Source organism: Trichosurus vulpecula, chromosome 1 (genome assembly GCF_011100635.1).
Source record: "Trichosurus vulpecula isolate mTriVul1 chromosome 1, mTriVul1.pri, whole genome shotgun sequence".
In the NCBI taxonomy this organism is placed as follows: domain Eukaryota; kingdom Metazoa; phylum Chordata; class Mammalia; order Diprotodontia; family Phalangeridae; genus Trichosurus; species Trichosurus vulpecula.
Window position 1 is genome coordinate 243,331,062 of NC_050573.1, and position 19,227 is coordinate 243,350,288.

The 19,227-nt window shown below is 39.2% G+C and overlaps 1 protein-coding gene across 1 annotated transcript in view; it reads right to left on the bottom strand.

The window, feature by feature from the left end:
- The window catches only part of TMEM241 (transmembrane protein 241), a 162,635-nt gene that overhangs the window by 70,946 nt on the left and 72,462 nt on the right, over positions 1 to 19,227 (bottom strand). Inside the window, exons 12-13 of the mRNA XM_036769346.1 lie at positions 12,585 to 12,654; positions 6,843 to 6,936 (exon numbers count right to left, since the gene is read on the bottom strand). Coding sequence (XP_036625241.1) covers positions 6,843 to 6,936; positions 12,585 to 12,654 — 164 coding nt within the window. The remainder of the gene's footprint in view (positions 1 to 6,842; positions 6,937 to 12,584; positions 12,655 to 19,227) is intronic.

Consider the following 19,227-nt stretch of genomic DNA (forward strand, 5'->3'; position numbering starts at 1 on the left):
TGGCAAGCTTCAGATGGGGGAAAAGTGTATTCTCTACAACAGTGGAAAGCTGTTTTGATCACATACTCTATTAGTAAAAATTGTTTGCACATGTTCCCTTTTGTATGCATATTTACTTAATTATAAATTATATAGGAAACTCTCTTAAGACCTTAAGCTGTCGAGAAGGTGCTGAACTTGTATTGGTAGACAGAGTTTCCTCACTGAGGAGTTCTATGTATTAATGACATCCTGGGTCCACTCCCTATCCTTATCTATGTACTATTCTGATAATAATTAATCAATGAATCAGTAAACATTTATTAAGCACCTACTATATGTGCTAAATGCTGAGGATACAAAAGGGGGCAAAAAACATTCCCTGCCCTCAAAAAGCTTATAATCTAATGGGAGAAATAAGCTATATATAGAACAAATGGGAAAAGAATAGGACAGCTAGATAGTTCAGTGGACAGAGGGCCTGAAGTCAGGAAGACTCATCCTCCTGAGTTCAACTCTGGCCTCAGACACTTACTAGCTGTGTGATCCTGGGCAAGTCACTTAACCCTATTTGACTCAATTTCCTCATCTGTAAAATGAGCTGGAGAAGGAAATGGCAAACTCTTCCAATATCCTTGCCAAAAAAACCCTAAATGGGGTCACAAAGAGTTGGGGATGACTGAACAACAAAAACAGAAGAAAGGCATGAGAATTAAGAGGAATTAGGAAAGATTGGTCATAGAAGATGAGTTTTTCACTGGAACTTGAAGGAATCCAGGAGGCAGAGATGAGGGGAGATGGCATGGGAGACAGCCAGAGAAAAAGCCCAGAGCTGGGAGATGGAGTATCTTGTATGTGGAACAAGCAGGAGGGTAGTGTCACTGGACTGAAGAATGTGGGGGCAGGGGTGTAAGGGGTAAGAAGATTGGAAATGGTAGGGTGGGGCTTGGTTATGAAAGTCTTTGAACTCCAGAGGGTTCTGTATTTGATTCTCAAAATGATAGAGGGCACTTGGGTTTATTTAGCAGGAGGTGGCGTAGTCACATCAGCGCTTTAGGAAAATGACTTTAGGGATTAAATGGAGGAGGGACTGGATCAGGGAGAGACCTGTGGCAGACAGAGCAAGGAGCACGTTATTTCAATAGTCTGAGTGTGAAATGATTAGGGCCTGGTGATAGTATCAGAAGAAAGAAGGGAGTATATTCAGAGCTGCTGCAAAAGTGAAATCAACAGGTGTTGGCAATGGATTGGTTAAGGGGAGAGAAGGTAGGAGACGCTAAGACGTCAGGATGACACCAAGGTTTGAGTATGGGGGCACTGGGAGGATGGCAGTACCCTCAAAAGTAATAACAGTAGTTTGGAAGGGGTAAGAACTTGGAAGAGAAACATAAGGAGTTCAGTTTTGGATGTGTTGAGTCTACAGGACATCCAGTCTTGAGATATCTGAAAGGCAGTTGGAGATGCAGGACTGGAGGTCAGCGGAGAAGTCAGGGCTAGACAAACAGACTTGAGAATCATCAGCATAAAGATAATAATTAAGTCCACAGGAGCTAATAAGATCACCAAGTGAAGTAGCATAGAAAAGGAAAAGGGCCTAGGACAGAGCCACGTAGGATGCCCACAGTAAGTGACCTGGATTAAGATACTGCAAAGGAGTGATGAGACAGCTAGAACCAAAATAGAGGGGTGTCCCAAAACCTAGAGAGAAGATGGTATCAGTGGCAAAAGCTGAAGAGAGATCCAGGAGAACGAGAAATAAGAAAAGGCCACTGGATTTGGCAACGAAGAGACGCCCCCCCGTAACTTTGGAGAGAGCAGTTTGGGTGGATGAGGAGATGGGAAGTCATAGTATAGGGAGTAAAGAAGAAAGAGAGAGGAGAGGAAGTGGAGGCATTGTACAGGGTCCCTAAAGTCTGGACAGATTGGAAACCTCATTAACATCTCATTAACCATTTCACCCAAGACTCTGTGTTGTTCAGCGACTTCTTTTTCTGGGGTATGCTAAAGGAGAAGGTGTACTCAATGAAAATCACAGAGGCAACACACTTGATTGAACTCATGAAGAGTGAATGTGCTAAAACTGACGGCAATGTGGGGTTATTGCATCGAGTTCACGTGAATCTTGCAAAGCTCATCAACCTTTGCATCAAAAAATGATGGAAATCATATTGATGATGTTATTTGTTACTATTTCAATTAAATAAAATGTTGAAAATTTCATTCATTTCATTTCTTGAAAATATGCATTTCTGCCTATGTGTCCAGACTTTAGGAACATTCTACATTGTACATCTATTGTATATAGATGGCTTACCCAAGGAGCTTATTCACAAAGGGCAGAACACATAGAGGATGACAGAAGAGATGCAAGGATCAAATGAGGGTTTTTGAGGATGGGGGAGACACAGGCATGTTTGTGAGCAATAAGGAAACAGCCAGTAGACAGGGAGAGTTTAAAGAAAAGTGGGTGACACATATATTAAAATATTTATAGCAGCTCTTTTTGTGGTGGCAAAGAATTGGAAACTGAGGGAATGCCCATCAAGTGGGGAATGGCTGAACAAGTTGTGGTATATGAATGTAATGGAATACTATTGTGCTACAAGAAATGAGGAGCAGGCGGACTTCATAAATACCTGGAAAGACTTATATGAACTGATGCTGAGTGGAGTGAACAGAACCAGGAGAACAGTATACACAGTAACAGCCACATTGTGCAATGACTAACTTTGATAGACTTATCTCTTCTTAGCAAAGCAAGGATCTAAGACAACTCCAAAAGACTCATGATGGAAAATACTGTCCACATCCAGAAAAAGAACTATGGAGTCTGAATGCAGATAGAAGTATATTATTTGCTCTTTCTCTCTTTTTTTGTTTCCTCTTTCCTGTGGTTTCTCCCATTGGTTCTAATTCTTCTTCACAATATGACTAATGTGAAAACAGGTTTAATGTGAATATATATGCAAAGCCTATATCAAATTATATGCTGTCTTGGGGTAGGGGGAGGAGAGAGACAGGGAGAAAATCTGGAACTCAAAATCTTATGGAAGTGAATGTTGAAAACTAAAAATAAATAAATTTATTTTTTAAAAAAAGAAAAGATAAGTGGGTAAGAGTGAAGAATTGAGGATGACACCTAGGTTGTAAATCTGAGTGCTTGGAAGGACAATGGTGCCCTTGACAGTAATTAGAAATTTTGGAAGAGGGCAAGTTTTTATGGAGTATAGGGAAGGTAATGAGGTCTGTTTTTGATGATGAGTTAAGATGCCTAAAGGACAACAAAATGTCTAAAATATACTTCATGATCATGAGCTCAGAAGATAGACTAGGGTTGACTATCCATCTGGTAGTCATCCACACAGACAAGATTGTTAAACCCATAAGAGTTGATTAATTAATCAAGTGAGTTTACAAAGAGAATAGAGGAAGGCCAAGGACAGAGCCTTGGTGTATATACATAGTTAAGAGACACGAAATGGATGAAGACACATCAAAGGAAAATTAAGAAGAAATAGTCATAGAGATAGGAGAAGATCCAAGAGAGAGGTAGTGTCACAACAACCCAGAGTTGTATCTAGAAAGATTATACCTATTACACCTAGAAAGAGTATTTAGGAGGAAAGAGTGGCCAACAGCATCACCCAGCCATACCACAAGCAAAGTTGGCACCCACCAAATGAGGTAGACAAATTATGATATATGAAAGTAATTGAATATTACTGTGCCATAAGAAATGATAAAGGGAATGGATTCTGAGAAACTCAGACTTATATGAACGAATGAAGAGCAATTAATATAATAACTACATTATAAAAAGAATTTTAAACTCTAATCAATGCAATGACAAGTAAAGCACACAGAGAACCTGTGATGAAGCATGATCCACACTGACTAACAAAGATGTAGAAGGCTCAAGGTGTAAATTAACATACATGTTTAGACATGGCCAATGAGCAGATAACAAGATTCATTGGGAAAGATTAAAGGCAAGAGGAAAGAGGGACAGCAAAAGATGAGATGGACAAATAGTGTCATGGAAGCAATAAACATGAGCTTCAACACACTTAAGGAGATAGTGGAGGATGGAAGGGTCTGGTATGCTATAGTCCATGGAGTCACCAAAAGTCAGACATGACTGAATGAATAAAGAATGTATAGATTTGTTTTGCTTAACTATGCTTTGTTTAAAAAAAAGTTGTGCTGTTTTTGGGTTTGTTTGTTTTTTTTTTACTGGGGATGTAGGGTCGGAGATGAAGAGGGGAAATGATAATGATACTGAGGCCCCCCCTCAAAAAGGAAAAGAAAGTGAGTCATTGTAGTGTTTTTAGGTAAACAGAAGAGAACAGAAGTTTAAGAAGGAGACACAGATATTTAGAACAGCTTTGAAACTAACATGTGAAATTTATTATGTAACTTGGAAGATAATTATAAGCAGTCTGTAGTAACCAAGATAATTTTATATTGCATTCCTCTTTGTCTTTTCTTCTTTGTGTGTGGAAATGCTTGTGTTTGTCAATATTTACCAAGTTAAGAACAACAGCAGGCCACCCCAAAAGAAAAAATGCATATCCTGCCAGAAAGGGTCTGACAGACTCCACCAAGTAGAGTTCTGATGTAGCATTGTTGTGGTTCAGTCGTTCAGTTACGTCTGACTCTTCATGACCACAGCACACCAGGCCCTTCCATCTTCCACTATTTCTTGAAGTCTGTCCAAATTCATGTTCATCATTTCCACGACACCATCTCTCCATCTCATCCTCTGCTGTCCTCTTTGCCTTCACCCTTTCCCAACATCAGGGTCTCCTCCAACGAGTCTTGTCTTCTCATTATGTGGCCAAAGTATTTAAGCTTCCTCTTCGGTATTTGACCTTCCAGTCAATAGTCTGAATTAATTTCTTTAACTAGTGATTGATTTGATTTCCCTGTTGTCCAAGGGACTCTCAAAAGTCTTCTCCAGCACCACAATTCAAAAGGGTCAACCCTGCAGCACTCAGCTTTCCTCATAGTCCAACTCTCACAGACATACTGGAAAAACCACAGCTTTGACTATACAGACCTTGGTTGGCAAAGCGATGTCTCTACTTTTTAGTATGCTCTCTAGATTTGCCAGAGCTTTCCTTTCAAGGAGCAAGTGTCTTTTAATTTCACAGTCACAGATGCCATCTGCCATGATCTTTGAGCCTAAGAATATAAAATTTGACACTGCTCCCATTTCTTCTCCCTCTATTTGCCAGGAAGTGATAGGACCAGTTGCCATGATCTTGGTTTATTTTTATGTTAAACTTTAAGCCAGCTTTTACACTCTCCTTTTTCACCATCATCAAGAGCATCTTAATTCTTTTCCACTTTGATGCATCATAAAAGCCAAATTCACATAATAATAAAGCTGGGGAGTGGCTTAATTGTTTGCCTAGCCCTAGATCATCCCCCCTCTTTCCAGGAATAATCAAAACCCAAACCATCCAGCCAGTTAAAAATCCCCACTATGTGTAATTAGTTATGGAAGAAGAAACTTTCAGACTTCCTTCAGTAACTCCATTCCAGAATTTAACAAAGGAGAACAGAGACTCTTGGAGTATTTCTCTTGCTAAACAAAGCTTCATGTATAAGAAAAATTGTCCTTCCTAATCCTGAAACATAAGATTTAATTACTATGACTTTGACCTGTGTTGCCACTGGAGCAACATCATTAAAAGGTGAAGAACTTGAACCAAAAATATCCCTGTGGAGTTTCCATTCAAAAGGAACAAAGAAAATGACATATTTTGGGGGGAGGAATAATGTAACAATCTTGGACCGAGGAAGTAAATTCCAAAGATGCTCTCTCTACTTTGTGTGACATGGTATTTCCTTTCTGTATACGACTTAGGACAGCTAGGTGGTGCAGCGGATAGAGTGCCAGGCCTGAAGTCAGGAAGACTCATCTTTCTGAATTCAAATCTAGCCTTAGACACTTACCAGCTATGTAACTCTGGGCAAGTCACTTAACTCTGTTTGCCTCAGTTTCCTCATATGTAAAAAAAATGAGCTGGAGAAGGAAATGGCAAACTGCTCCACTGTTTTTGCCAAGAAAACCCCAAACGGGGTCATGAAGAGTCAGATGTGACTAAAAAAAAACTGAACAACATATGATTTAGAACCGGAAGGCACCTTAAAGATTATCTGGTCCAACCCCTTCTATAAAAATTAGGAGCTTGAAGCCCAGAGGTTAGGTGATCTACCCAGGATCATAAAGGGAGTGGGCAGGGCTGGACTTCAAACTCGGGGCCTCGGACGCCATACCCAGGGCTCTTTCTGCTACATGACACTTTTCTTTCTTCTTAAACTACTTGCCTCTCTTTATCTTGATTCTTTAACTATGGACTTTACAAATAGTTTTTATAGTCCCTTCCTACCCCTAATCTAGAGCCTTTCGTTCAGTTCCCCACCTAGGCTATTTTTGAATGTTCTATAGCCTTGTCCTTCTCCAGTTACCAGAGACTTTTTGAGCCTACTGAACGAGACTAAGTAAGATGGGTGCCTCCTTTATAAGCCCACCACGGAAGGTAAGAATAACACTTGTCCTTGGCATACCTCCCTGCAATGGAATAAGGATTCTTTATATAATGATAATAAAAGATGGGTTAAACGCCTTGGTTCTATGTGAATCAGAACTGCAGTGCTGGGTTCATGGACGGTGAGTTGATGTTATCTCTTTATGTTTATACACTCGAAGGAAGACCAGACCAGTATAAACAATGGGACAACATGAAGACCCAGAAGTTCCTGAGATGGCCAATGGCAACAAGCATTAATAAGCACTTGCTATGGGCCAGGCACTGTAATCAATTAGATGTTTCCACCCTACCCCTCTCTCTTACCTTGGCAAAGAAAATCCAGGCTGTGTGCTGTGCTGGAGCCATGTTGTTTTTTAGCTTCAGTGAACTTAACATCAAAAAGAATCCCAAGAATCCACTGGATGGGGAAAAGGGAAAAAATGTTTTATTAATGAAACCAGCATTCTTCAAGGCAGTTAGTTCTCTTACCATTTTTTGGATTTCTCTTATATTTGCTAAGATTTCACAGAAACACCTTTTATCTACACTTTGTTTTCCAATGTCATTAAAATTATTCGATTCAATTCAAGCAATGTTTAGCAACTGCTGTATGCAGGGCACCATGCTAGGCATTAGAGGAAGTATAAAGTTTAGATAAGACAGATTCCCGCCAGGATAATATGACATACAGATAACTATGGGAATGGGGTTTGGGCCTTCAAGTTCATTAATATGGGAACTCCTATTGAGAACATGCAGGAACAAAAATTTAGAGCTAGAATGGATTTTGCTTTCCAGGTGAGAACCTGAGCTTCAGAAAAGCTAAATGATTTATTCAAGGTCACACTGGCATTAAGTGGCAAAGCTAAGATTTAAACCCAGGCACTCTCCAAATCTATGTAATATGAAAGTATTTCTGACAATATAAATTGGTACCTGGTTTTAGAGTTACCTTGGGGCAAGAGATGCGAAGCAATTTGCCCAGGGCTACCCAGATACTATGTATCACAGGTGGGACTGGAACCCAGGTATTCTTCCTGACTCTGAAGAGGCTGGCTCTCTCTCCATGTTGTACACCATGTTGCCTCTGACATAAATAACTAATATGCAATAATCTCATTAGAGGAGAAAAAAAGTCATGACCAACTGGTTGCTGGGAAAAGGCTTCATAAAGGAACGAACAACATTCCAGCTGGACTTTAAGAATACAAATGGTGAGAAGAGTTTGAAGGGTCTTGAGCGGGCAAGGATATTTCAGGCGTAAGAAGAATGAAGTACAAAGAAAGGAAAACAAAAAAAGAGTCTACACAGCAGATGTCGAATGGCTCAATCTGCCCAAATAGTAACCTGGAGGCCCAATGCATGGCATCAGGCTTAATTAAGGGAGAACGTAAGCTACTCGAGGGCAAAGATTGTTTTGTTTCTGTCTCTCCATCCAGGGGAATACAGTCTGTCCTTTGCTCTTGTTGTTTAGTCATGCCCAACTCTTCATGACCCCACGTGGGGTCTTCTTGGCAGAGATACTAGAGTGGTTTGTCACTTCCTTCTTAAGCTCGTTTTACAGATGAGAACACTGAGGCAAACTGAGGTTAAGTGACTTGCCCAGGGTCACACAGGCCAGATTTGAACTCAGGAAGAGGAGTCTTCCTGACTCCATGCCCAGCACTCTATCCACTGCACCATCCAGATGCCCATATAAATGTCAGCTATCATTATCATCATCATCAGATAGAAGAATAGGCTGAGGACATGCCACTTGATAAGGGGAGCAAATTTTCATTTTGAGGTCCTAGCAATTGTACTTACAATGCATTCCGATCTTTCTCCAGGAAATCCCTAAATGGGGGGAGCTGTATACAAAGGTCTGCCTTCAGAACCAGCTGCTTGGCTCCTTTTGTTTGTGAGTGAGTGTGCCTAGGACGTGGCTATGGGGATCAGCCTTACAGTTAGGGGAGTTTAGCCATGGAGGCTTAAGTCATTCAACTGCTTACAACAGAAAGGCAGAATTCTAGAAGTCTAGAAGTGGCCTAGAATTCTATTCCCCAACAATACTGAAACCTCCTTCAGCTTCCCCATCTACAAAATCAGAATGAGAGTACTTGCTTTTAATATGGAAATACTTTGGATGACCTCACACGTATAATTGTTATCATATTACTTGCCTTTTCAACGCGTGGGGGTAGGGCTAGTGAGAAAAGGAGAATTTGGAACTCAAATTTAAAAAATGAATGCTAAAATAAAGTCTATTATAAAAAATTTTTTAAAGAAGAGCAATTACCCTTTATTTTTTTTTTGCTTTTTTTTGTTTTTGGTTCATGGGAATTACAGAAAAGCTGAGAAAGGGCTTAGAGATCATTTAAAACCAACCACCCGATGTCACAGATTCGGGGCAGTATGACACAGAGGGTCGCTGGCCTTAGCAGTGGATGGCCTACATAGAAGACCTGGCTCTGACACTAGCTATGTGACCTCTCTGAGCCTCAGCTTCTGTAAGAGGGAGATGATAATGCTTACACTACCTGCCTCATGAGAGGCTTCAAAGAAAGTGACATAAATCTTAAATTTTAAAATACTGTATACATGTTAATAATAATTATTATTAGTGCAAACGAAGAAATGAGGAAACGAAGTGCAAAAGACCTGATGGCACTTCCCCACAGTGATGGAGGTTACAAGTGAAAGAGCCAGCACTGGAATCCTGGCTTGTGATTCCTAATTCAATACCTTTTCTACTCCATCATGAAAATGCAGTGAGGTTAGATCTGAGATAAGCCAGAATCCCTCATGAGAGAGTGCAAAAGGAAGACTGTGAGAAAAACGTAAGGAAGAATCCTGCGCCAGTCCTTTCCGTGGTTTTTAATTTAACTTTCCCCAGCATAGATTTAGAGCATAGATTGCCTGGAGTCACAGAAATCAAGTCAGCAAGGATTTTTAAACCCCCAATATGTTGCCAGGAACAATGCCAAACACCAAAGATACAGAGAAAGGCAAAAGTAGACCCTGAGTTGCTTTTGTTCAGTTGTTTTCAGTCATTTCTGACTCTCTGTGACCCTGGTCTTCTTGGCAAAGATACTGGAGTGATTTGCCATTTCCTTCTCCTGCTTATTTTACAAATGAGGAAACTGAGGTAAACAGCATTAAGTGACTTGCCCAGGGTCACACAGCTGAGGCCAAATTTGAACTCAGGCTTTCCTGAGTCTTCCTGACTAAAGGCCCTGCACTCTATCCACTGTACCTAGCTGCTTAAGCTACTACTACTGACCTTAAAATAGACATTTATAGAGGTGTGCTCACTACTTCAGGTTAATTTAATACTTCTGTGAAGTACTTCTGAATTCTTTATGGATCAACACCAGACTCATCCTTTACAGATACCACTCACCTCTCCCCACACTTTTCTCTCTCTTGTAGCGGCCATGGATTTTAAAAGATGGGAGGATGACAGAGCAAGGGGAATTTCCAGGACCCCCTCTGAACTCTCTGGGACTCACCCGAGATGGGATCATGAATGATATATGATACATCCTCTCTAAGGATTTAACTTATAATCAGGAAGATCTGTGATATGGCTTGGAGAAAAGAACTCTTTTCTGACACCAGGAAAACCTTTGTACTCTCACCAGGGGGTAAATGAATACAGACTTCTCTTCCTGTTTAAATTTAAAACTTCAGTTTGTATGTCAGGTTGTGGAGAGCAGCAGATTAAAGAGAACCAAATCAAAGCAAAGATGTCGTCCCACAGAGCAAGGAAACACTAATGGGTCACAACTTGGGCCTCTGCTCGAAATAATGAAGTATTGGCTTAACATTCCCTTCTTTGTCTTTACTAGTAATTCTGCCAAATGATAATCCCTCCAGGAAAACAAAATCACATGTATGAGTGTGACACAAAAGACTTATGTTTTATAATCATAGCTGAGAGTAAGCTGAATAAGAAATACTCCAAGCTGGTAGATGCTAGAAGAGATAATCTAGCCAGGCTTTCCCAAAATCTCTAAGTAGGGATTTTAGAGTGAGCAAAAGGCGCAAGTACACAAAAGAACCTCAACATTCAAGGTACATTCAAGCCTTTGCTGGAATGACATTTTTATCCAGGATAAAACGTCATCTATTCATGACCTGTAGGCTTAAAAAAAATAGGATGAACTTTTAGGCTCATGACATCATCAAGTTAGATCTGGAAAGGACCTTGCTGTTGTTCTTTAGTCAGTCCTATCTGACTCTTCGTGACCCTATTTGGGGTTTTCTTGGTGTAGACACTGGAGCGGCTCACCATTTCCTTCTCCGGCTCATTTTATAGATGAGAAAACTGAGGCAAACAGGGTGAAGTGAGTTCCCCAGGGTCACACAAGAAGTAAGACACGTTAGAGGGCAACCTCCTTATTTTACAGATGATATAACTAAGACTCAGAAAAGGAAAATGACTCTGTCCAAAGTCACACAAGCAGCATGTGACTGAGGCTAGTCCCGGAACTCAGGTCCTCAGTCCCCAAAGGCAAGTGTCTTCCCATTACATTGTTAATTGGGATTTTGGGGGGGCAGAATTTCCTCCCCACCAAAGTGATGAAGAGTAACTACAGTGAAGGGAGGCTTTTTTTCCCTACTAAGGAATGTACCAACAATAAGACACACCCCACCCCTCAACCCACCTCTTTAAAGGAGGTACGGTGCAAAAGAAAAAGGAAGTATAGTAGGGAGAAAAGACCATAGATGTATATGCTGTTGTTGTGTTTGTCCTTCATTCTTGAAGAGGACCATAACATCAGGGAAATGATGACAAGACTTGCAGTTGACTTTGATTTGAGTGAGGAAAGGCTGTGCGAGGTCACCAGCCTCACCTTCTCCTCCAGAGACATCTGGGTCCAGTAGTCTGATATGGCCCAGGATGCAATGGGAAACCCTGGCCCTTTTGGGCTAAGGTCTTTTTAGTCTTTAAGAAGTTAATCAACTTAATCAATGGATAGCCCCTTTAATCAAAACTCAAAAAAAAATCAAACTGGGAGGGGAAGACCCTCAAAGTTCCTGGCCAAAAGACAAACAGTTACTATTTAGTTATTTACATTCACTCTGTGCTAGGAGGGCAGGGGCCTGTGGTCCAATCTAAGAGCTCCAGAGTGAATTGGGTTTAAGGCTTGGTTTTTTGAGAAAGAAATCCAGCCAGTAAACTTGAAGTTAAGGAGGCAGCCTTCAACCATTGAAATGTACCTTCTTTTGGGCACAGCACCAGAAGAGGGATACGGAGAGGGAGAGGGAGAGGGGGAGAGAGAGAGAGGGAGAGGGAGAGAGCCAGCTGGATGACCTTAAATATGCCCCTTCACTCCTCTGGGGCTCAATGTCCTCACCTATAAAATGAAGCAGTTGGATTAGGGGAACTTCCAGCTCTGTAATCCTAGTAGGCCATGAGTCAAGGTCGGGTGTTGGGTGGTGAGTACAAAGGGTCTATAAACTATATAAACACTCTAATTTAAGTCTCTGATTTCATTCTAAAGTTAAATAATAAGTGATCTTTAGATTTGTCTGTTGTTCTGTATTACAACTAGGTTGTAAAATCCTTGGGAATGGAGATTGCGTCTGATGCATGTTCTGTCTCCCCACTCTCCTTTGACCCCAAAGCACTTAGCATAGTGCTGATGACTGAGGAGGGACTTCATAAATGCCAGATGTATGACTGAGCAATCTTTGCTTCTCCCTCATACCCAACACAGCTTCTGCAATTCATGGAGTTAACAGACTGTATAGGTTTTTTTCAATTCAGAACTGAGTTGAAATTGAGAGACTCCGAGTTACCCTGTGAACTCTGAGTAACCATGGTGGATAGAGTGCTGAATCAGAGTCTGGAAGACCAGGGATTCAAAGACTACCTCAAATATCTACAAGATATGGGACCATGGACAAATCACTTAACTTCTCCAAGATTCCATTTACTCATCTATAAGATAAGGCTCAAATGAGATAATGGATGTAAAGTGTTTCCCCAAATTTAAAGTGCAATCTAAATGCCAGTTCTTCCAGAAGTAGTAGTGGGATTTTTTTAGGGGGACATGGGGAGGTGTTCTTAAAGATTACCTGGCACAGCAGCTGGTATGGAATCTGTAAAAATACAGGAATGGAAACTCCAGGGCCCTGAAGAGATCACCTGAGAGACAAAGCAATGCAATTGGTAAAAATTGGTGAAACATTGGAAAGGAAGGAAGGAAGGAAGAAAGAAGGAAAGAAAGAAGTAAGGAAGGAAAGAAAGAAGGAAAAAAAGAATGGAAGGAAGAGAAAGAAAGAAAGAAAGAAAGAAAGAAAGAAAGAAAGAAAGAAGGAAGGAAGGAAGAAAATAAAGAAAGGAAGGAAGAAAGAAAGAAAGAAAGAAAGAAAGAAAGAAAGAGGGAGAGAAAGAGGAGAGAGGGGTTGGGAGGGAGGAAGGAAGGAAGGAAGGAAGGAAGGAAGGAAGGAAAGAAGGAAGGAAGGAAGGAGGAAAGAAGGAAGAAAGAAAGAAAGAAAGAAAGAAAGAAAGAAAGAAAGAAAGAAAGAAAGAAAGAAAGAAAGAAATAAGGAAGAAAGAAAGAAAGAAAGAAAGAAAGAAAGAAAGAGAAAGAAGGAAAGAAAGAAAGAGAAAGAAGGAAAGAAAGAAAGAAGGAAAGAACAGAGGAAAGAAAGAAAGAAAGAAAGAAAGAAAGAAAGAAAGAAAGAAAGAAAGAAAGAAAGAAAAAGAAAGAAGGAAGAAAAGAAAGAAAGGAAGGAAGGAAGGAAGGAAGAAAGAAAGAAAGAAAGAAAGAGGGAGAGAAAGAGGGAGAGAAAGAGGAGAGAGGTTGGGAGGGAGGAAGGAAAGGAAGGAAGGAAGGAAAGAAGGGGAAGAAAAGTAGGAAGATGAATGAATGAATCAATAAATAAATGGATAAATAAGAATAGATAAATGAATAAATATGTAATTAAATAAATTAATAGAAAAACGGATGAATAAATGAGTGAATGAATAAATAATGGATAAGAGTAGATAAATAAGTAAATCAATGAATAAATAAGGAATTAGATAAATGAATAAATCAAGAAATAGAAAAATAAATAATGGACAACTTGCTTAGAGGCAGTTATCAGTGAAACCCAATTGGCCAGTCATTAGTCCAATATTTCTTTGATTATTTAAAACTATCTACTGGTTTTATTGGTGCTTATCTAGAGCAGAATGGAAAGAGGGAGAGTGGAGAACATTTTTCAAAAGAGCCTTTTGAGGGGGCTGGATTGCCTTACACGACTAACATTCAATGATGAATAAATTCCACAGGCATCCTCCAAAGTCTTCATGTTTAACCAAGAGTGCAAAGAAGGAACAAGTTACATGAGAACAGTGCATGTTCATTTTACTTCGGGGTCCAAAGGCTACATTTATTTCTACTGAAGTAAGTTCATTCTTTTAGTTCCACTTAGTGAAATAGGAAACACTCACACGTATTGGCTGTGTCCCTCTATGGAATTTGAACTCGGTCACAGACAATAAGTCAAGAAGTTTTTTAAAAAATGTTTTAAGCCCTTCCAAATATGTCTAGAGAAAAAGAACTAAGCATTTCCTTCCAAATCTGGAATTTTTCCATCTCTGAGGGGTCTTGCCTTCAGACTTACAGTCCTCGGGAAATCTGCGTCTTGGATTGATGGATGGACATAACATTTATTGAATAAAGTGTTGCTTCCTGAGCAAAACTCACAAGAACAAGTTTATAAGTGTTCCATTGATGAGCTTGGATTAATACTGTATATGTGATGCATATACAGTAATCCTTTGACAACCTGACCAAACCTGCAAATGCATCTGTCTTGTTTTAAGTTGTTTTTTAAATAGCATAAATAACAGCCAAGTTGACTGACATTCTTAGTGATGTTTAGAGCTCAGGAAGCAGAACAAAAGAAAATTAAGGCAATTTTCTCACTTAAGATTAAAGAATCACTGAATTTCTGAGGTGGAAGAGGCATCAACAGCCATCTAGCAGAATTCATGTTGGAGAAAAGAATCTCTCCTACAACACACACAATACATACAATATCCCCAGCCTTGGTTTGAAAATTTGCGGTGAAGATGAGGCCCCTTGCATTCCAAGGCAGTCCATTCCATTTTGGTAAGTTCTAATTGTCAGTATTTCCTTATACAAAACCTAAGTTTGTCTCTTTGCAGCTCTTACCCACTGGTCCCAGTTCCACCCTCTGAGACCAAACAGAAGAAGTCAAACCCTCTTCCAAATGACATCCTTTCAAGTACTTGAAGACAGCCATAGTGTTTCTTTTGAGTTTTCTGTAGGCTAATGATGCTAGGATTTAGACACATCTGACACAGGTGCCTTCTCAAGCACTTATAACTATTCTTGAACAGTTTTAAGTAAGTAATATACTAGTAATTATCCCTGTCCTGGAAAGTGACATTTTTTACAAATAAAATTATACTGATGTCTTTTGTTTTTCCATTGCCTGAATTTCGTCCTATATTTGTCCCCTTCCCTCCTCCTAAAAAGCTATCCCTTATGACCAAAAAAAATGTTTAATAAAAAGAGGGGAAAAAGAAGAGAAAAAGCAATCAGCAAAACCAATCAATATTTCAACAAAAAAATTTGAAACAAATGCAAAGTCCCACACTTGTGGACCTCTCATCTTTGCAAAGGAGTAAGAAGTATTTTCTCCTATCTCTTCTTTGGAGCCATTCTTGTACTTTGTAATTCTGTAACATTCACTTGGGAGACAGTTAATGGAGAGCCAGGGCTGGAGTCAGGAAGACTCATGTTCTTGAGTTCAAATCTGGCCTCAGACACTTACTAGCTATATGACTGCGGGCAAGTCACTTAATGCTATTTGCCTCAGTTTCCTCATCTGTAAAATGAGCTAGAGAAGGAAATGGCAAACCACTCCAGTATCTTTGCCAAGAAAAGCCAAAATGGAGTCATGAAAAGTCAGATACAACTGAATAACAATATTTACTTTTGATTACATTTTTGTATTTGTGTTTGTATTTTTGTGTTTGTCCTTTCTATTCACATTGTGGTAGTCATTGTATATATTTTTCTTTACTTTCCTTACTTCATTCTGTATCAGTTCATGTAAGTCTTTCCATGTCATTCTGTATTCATCATATCCGTTGCTTCTCACAGCACAGTAATATTCCATGTTCATGGACCCTATTTTGTTTAACCATTCACTCCCCAATCAATGGGCAACACTTTGCTCCTGGAAAGTGATTTGTAATTGACAGAATCCATGATTTCAGCAGCGTGGATGTTCATTACCACATCATAATCCCTCTATACCTTAACAGCTAGTCCTCTTGAGTTGCTATGATTGAACAAATATAGCATCTAGTGGCCAACTTTCTAATGATGACCCTCTCTGAGCTTATCTTTGCTGGTCTATGGATGACAGGAGCATATGTGGTCTATCGCTAGGCACGTACCAGGCTTCCCCAGCTTAGTAGGCCTAGCCCGGGCTCATATTCCTCTGGCCTTTGACAACTTAAGTCATCTTCATTTCATAATAAGGTATCAGAGTACAGTTCTTAATTGATAAAATTCTTCAAAGAGGTAGCTAATAATATCCTTATTTAGATTTTAAGGAATTGTTATTAGTATTTGCAATTACATCTTGGAGGCAAATCAAAAATCAATCCATTTATAAAAATCAAGAGGTAGAAAATTTGTAATTCAAAATGTTGTGAAAATCAATGCTGAAAACCAAATATGTTAAATAAATAAATTGCATTAAAAAAAATAAAATAATAAAAAAAATCAAGAGGTACTATAATTGTCCCAGGAATTTTAAATGTTATATTAAATAAAAAATAAAGCAGCAAAATTAATTTAAGAAACAGAATACGATATAGTGCCTCTCCAAAAAGGAAAGATATACACCATGATGGAATGAAATAGTATTTTTAGACATTACAGGAAATGGTGTGAAAATATGATCAAGAAATAATTTTTAAAAATAAGAAAACAGGAAAAACTTTAAAATTGCAAAAATAAGAATTCACTAATTAAGCACTTAATGGAAATTATAAACCTCATTTTACGTGTGATGAATAGACAGTGAAACATCTATACATCTGTGAAATGACTTTGAAGCTCTACCTTTCAAAAATGGTACATGTAAAAGTAGAGACAAGGGGTTCAGTAGATAAGGATGCTAGTCCTGGTAGTCAACCTCTGCATATCGATTGATTCATTTTTAAGACTGGAATCTTGATTTAGTTACTTCACATGACTTCTGGGAGGATCTCTGGCATCTGTCTCATCCTTTCATTCCCACTATTGCTGCCAACCATATTCTTAGACAAATGCAAAAACCTCCTTACCCCCAGACTTCTCTATCCCTCCAAGAAATTCTAAACACCCATGTTAAATTAAGCCTTCTTTGATTGCGTCCCACTCTACTTCCAAATCATACAACAGACTACCACTGCCTACCAAACAAAATCCAGACACATTTTTTCCTAGAATTCAAGACCTTCCACAGTATACAAGGCCTGTCTTCCTAGCCCCATCTACTTATTATCTTTCAATATGAACACTATATTGCAACCCATCTGGACTAATCTTTGCTTGGACACAAAGATGCAATATGATTTCCTGGCTCTGTACCTTTCCCCAATCCTATCCTTCTATCTAAAATGACTTCCTGTCCTCTGATTTATGTCTTTCTTTAAAAATTTATTTTATTTTGAATTTATAGGATAAAACCAGAATTTCCTGAACACAGTTTAATAAAAAAAAAGATTGCACATGAAACTGAAAATCTATTATATACAACTTGCTATTACATTTATATACATAATAAATTTGTATAAAATAAATTTATTTTTTCCCTTTTTTTCCCTCCCCCACCCTACCCTAGAGATGGCTACCATTAGACACAAATGAGCATATATATACATATATATGTATATATGTACATATATGTATATGTATATATGTAAAATTGTTCTATACATACTTCTTTCTCTGGATATAGATAGTATCTTCCTTCATATGTCCTTTGTAGTTATTTTGGGTATTTATAAAAGTCAAAATGACTTAGTCGCTCAAAGTTGTTCTTAGAACAATATTGCTGTTATTGTATGCAATGTTCTCTTGGTTCTGCTCATTTCTCTCTTCATTATTTCATGCAAATCTTTCTGTATTTTTCTAAGGACACTGAGCTCATCATTTCTTACAGCACAGTAGATTGAGGCATGGCTGAACAAGCTGTGGTATATGATTGTGATGGAATACGATTATCTTTGGCCTTCAAAACTCCATCAATTCTTTCAGACCTTGATTAAATACACCTTCTATGCAACGGCTTCTCTGATTACCTTGTAGCTGTCCTATTTCATCACCAAGTTATTCATATCTAGATTTGGAGCAGGCAGCATTGGAAGTCCTTTGGGAAAGAGAGCTACATCTTTTGAAGTCATGATTTTTATTCCCCTTCCCAACTTTAGGTGCAGAGTCACAAGCCAGATGAATAGCATCAGGTCCCACCAAGTATGTGAGAGACTGAGGAGAAGCCTCCCTAGCCCTGCATTAGCAGCTTCTACTCTCTCTTCATCCCATAATTGTTTTCAGTAGACTCTTGAACTGCGACTTCCCCTCCAAGTGAGTTGGACTAAATGACCTGTGAAGTGGTTTCAACTCCATGAGTCTATGACTGAACCCCATGATCCGTAGAGCTTCCCCTCTGTGAAAGGTCTTTAAGGAAGATAAATAACCTAAATTGGCAGTTAGCCTCTGCATAAGTTTATTCGTCTGTAAAACAGGAGTAAGGCCACCTGCCTTACCTATTTCACATGTTTTCTGGGAGAATGCCCTTTCATTTCAGATTACACATGGTAAAGGGGAACAGGAACAGTGTAAATAAATGAAATCCAAAGGTAATTAAAAACAATTACCCAAAAAAACTCCTCCTTGCCCTAATGCTTTCACCAGAAATGCCAACAATTTACAAAATGAACTAGTTTAGGTTTCAGCTCTTTTTACTCCCTAGTCCAGTCCTGGAAGGAAATACTCAAAAACAGCAAAAAATACTCCAGAAGGTGGGCTGAGAGGGGGAGAAGAAGGACCGAGCTGAGAGCTGGTTTCATAAGCAAGTAAGAATGGAGAAAAATCTAACCACTTCCTGTTTTCCTGGGTCAGGAAGTTCCACATTGTTTTGAATTGGCTGGGGTTGTCCTCAGCTTCACACTAAAAAAATTTCACCTAGGATCCCTTTGGCTTGCCGTACTTTCTTCTTCCAGTTAAACATTCAAAAGCAGCAAACAAACCAAACTCAAAGGCAGAAGCCAAAATATCTTTATATTGTAAATATAATTGAGGATGGTGCTAACTTATCTCCAACCATGGTAGGGTCCCAAAATAAGTGCCTAGTGAAGCCCTACCCCCTTTCCAAAAAGACAAAAACAAACAAAAAACCCATTGCTCAGTAAAGCACAGGCTGGCATCATGATGTGCACCATTTTAGCAAGGATCTTTTGGCTTAACAATTTATGTGAATATTTTTTGGCAATCAACATACCGCACTATGCTAAAGATCGTGGATGTATTGACTGAGCACCTGCAGGACTGTGTCCAAGGTTGATTGGCAGGATGCGATCACCTTTATTCTTTGAGAGCCACAGAATGGAACGTGCTGCGGCCACATTCAAGTTGGTATCCAAGCTGTGAGATACTTTCTCTCCACCCCAGGCTCAATTGTAGGAATAGAAAATGCATGG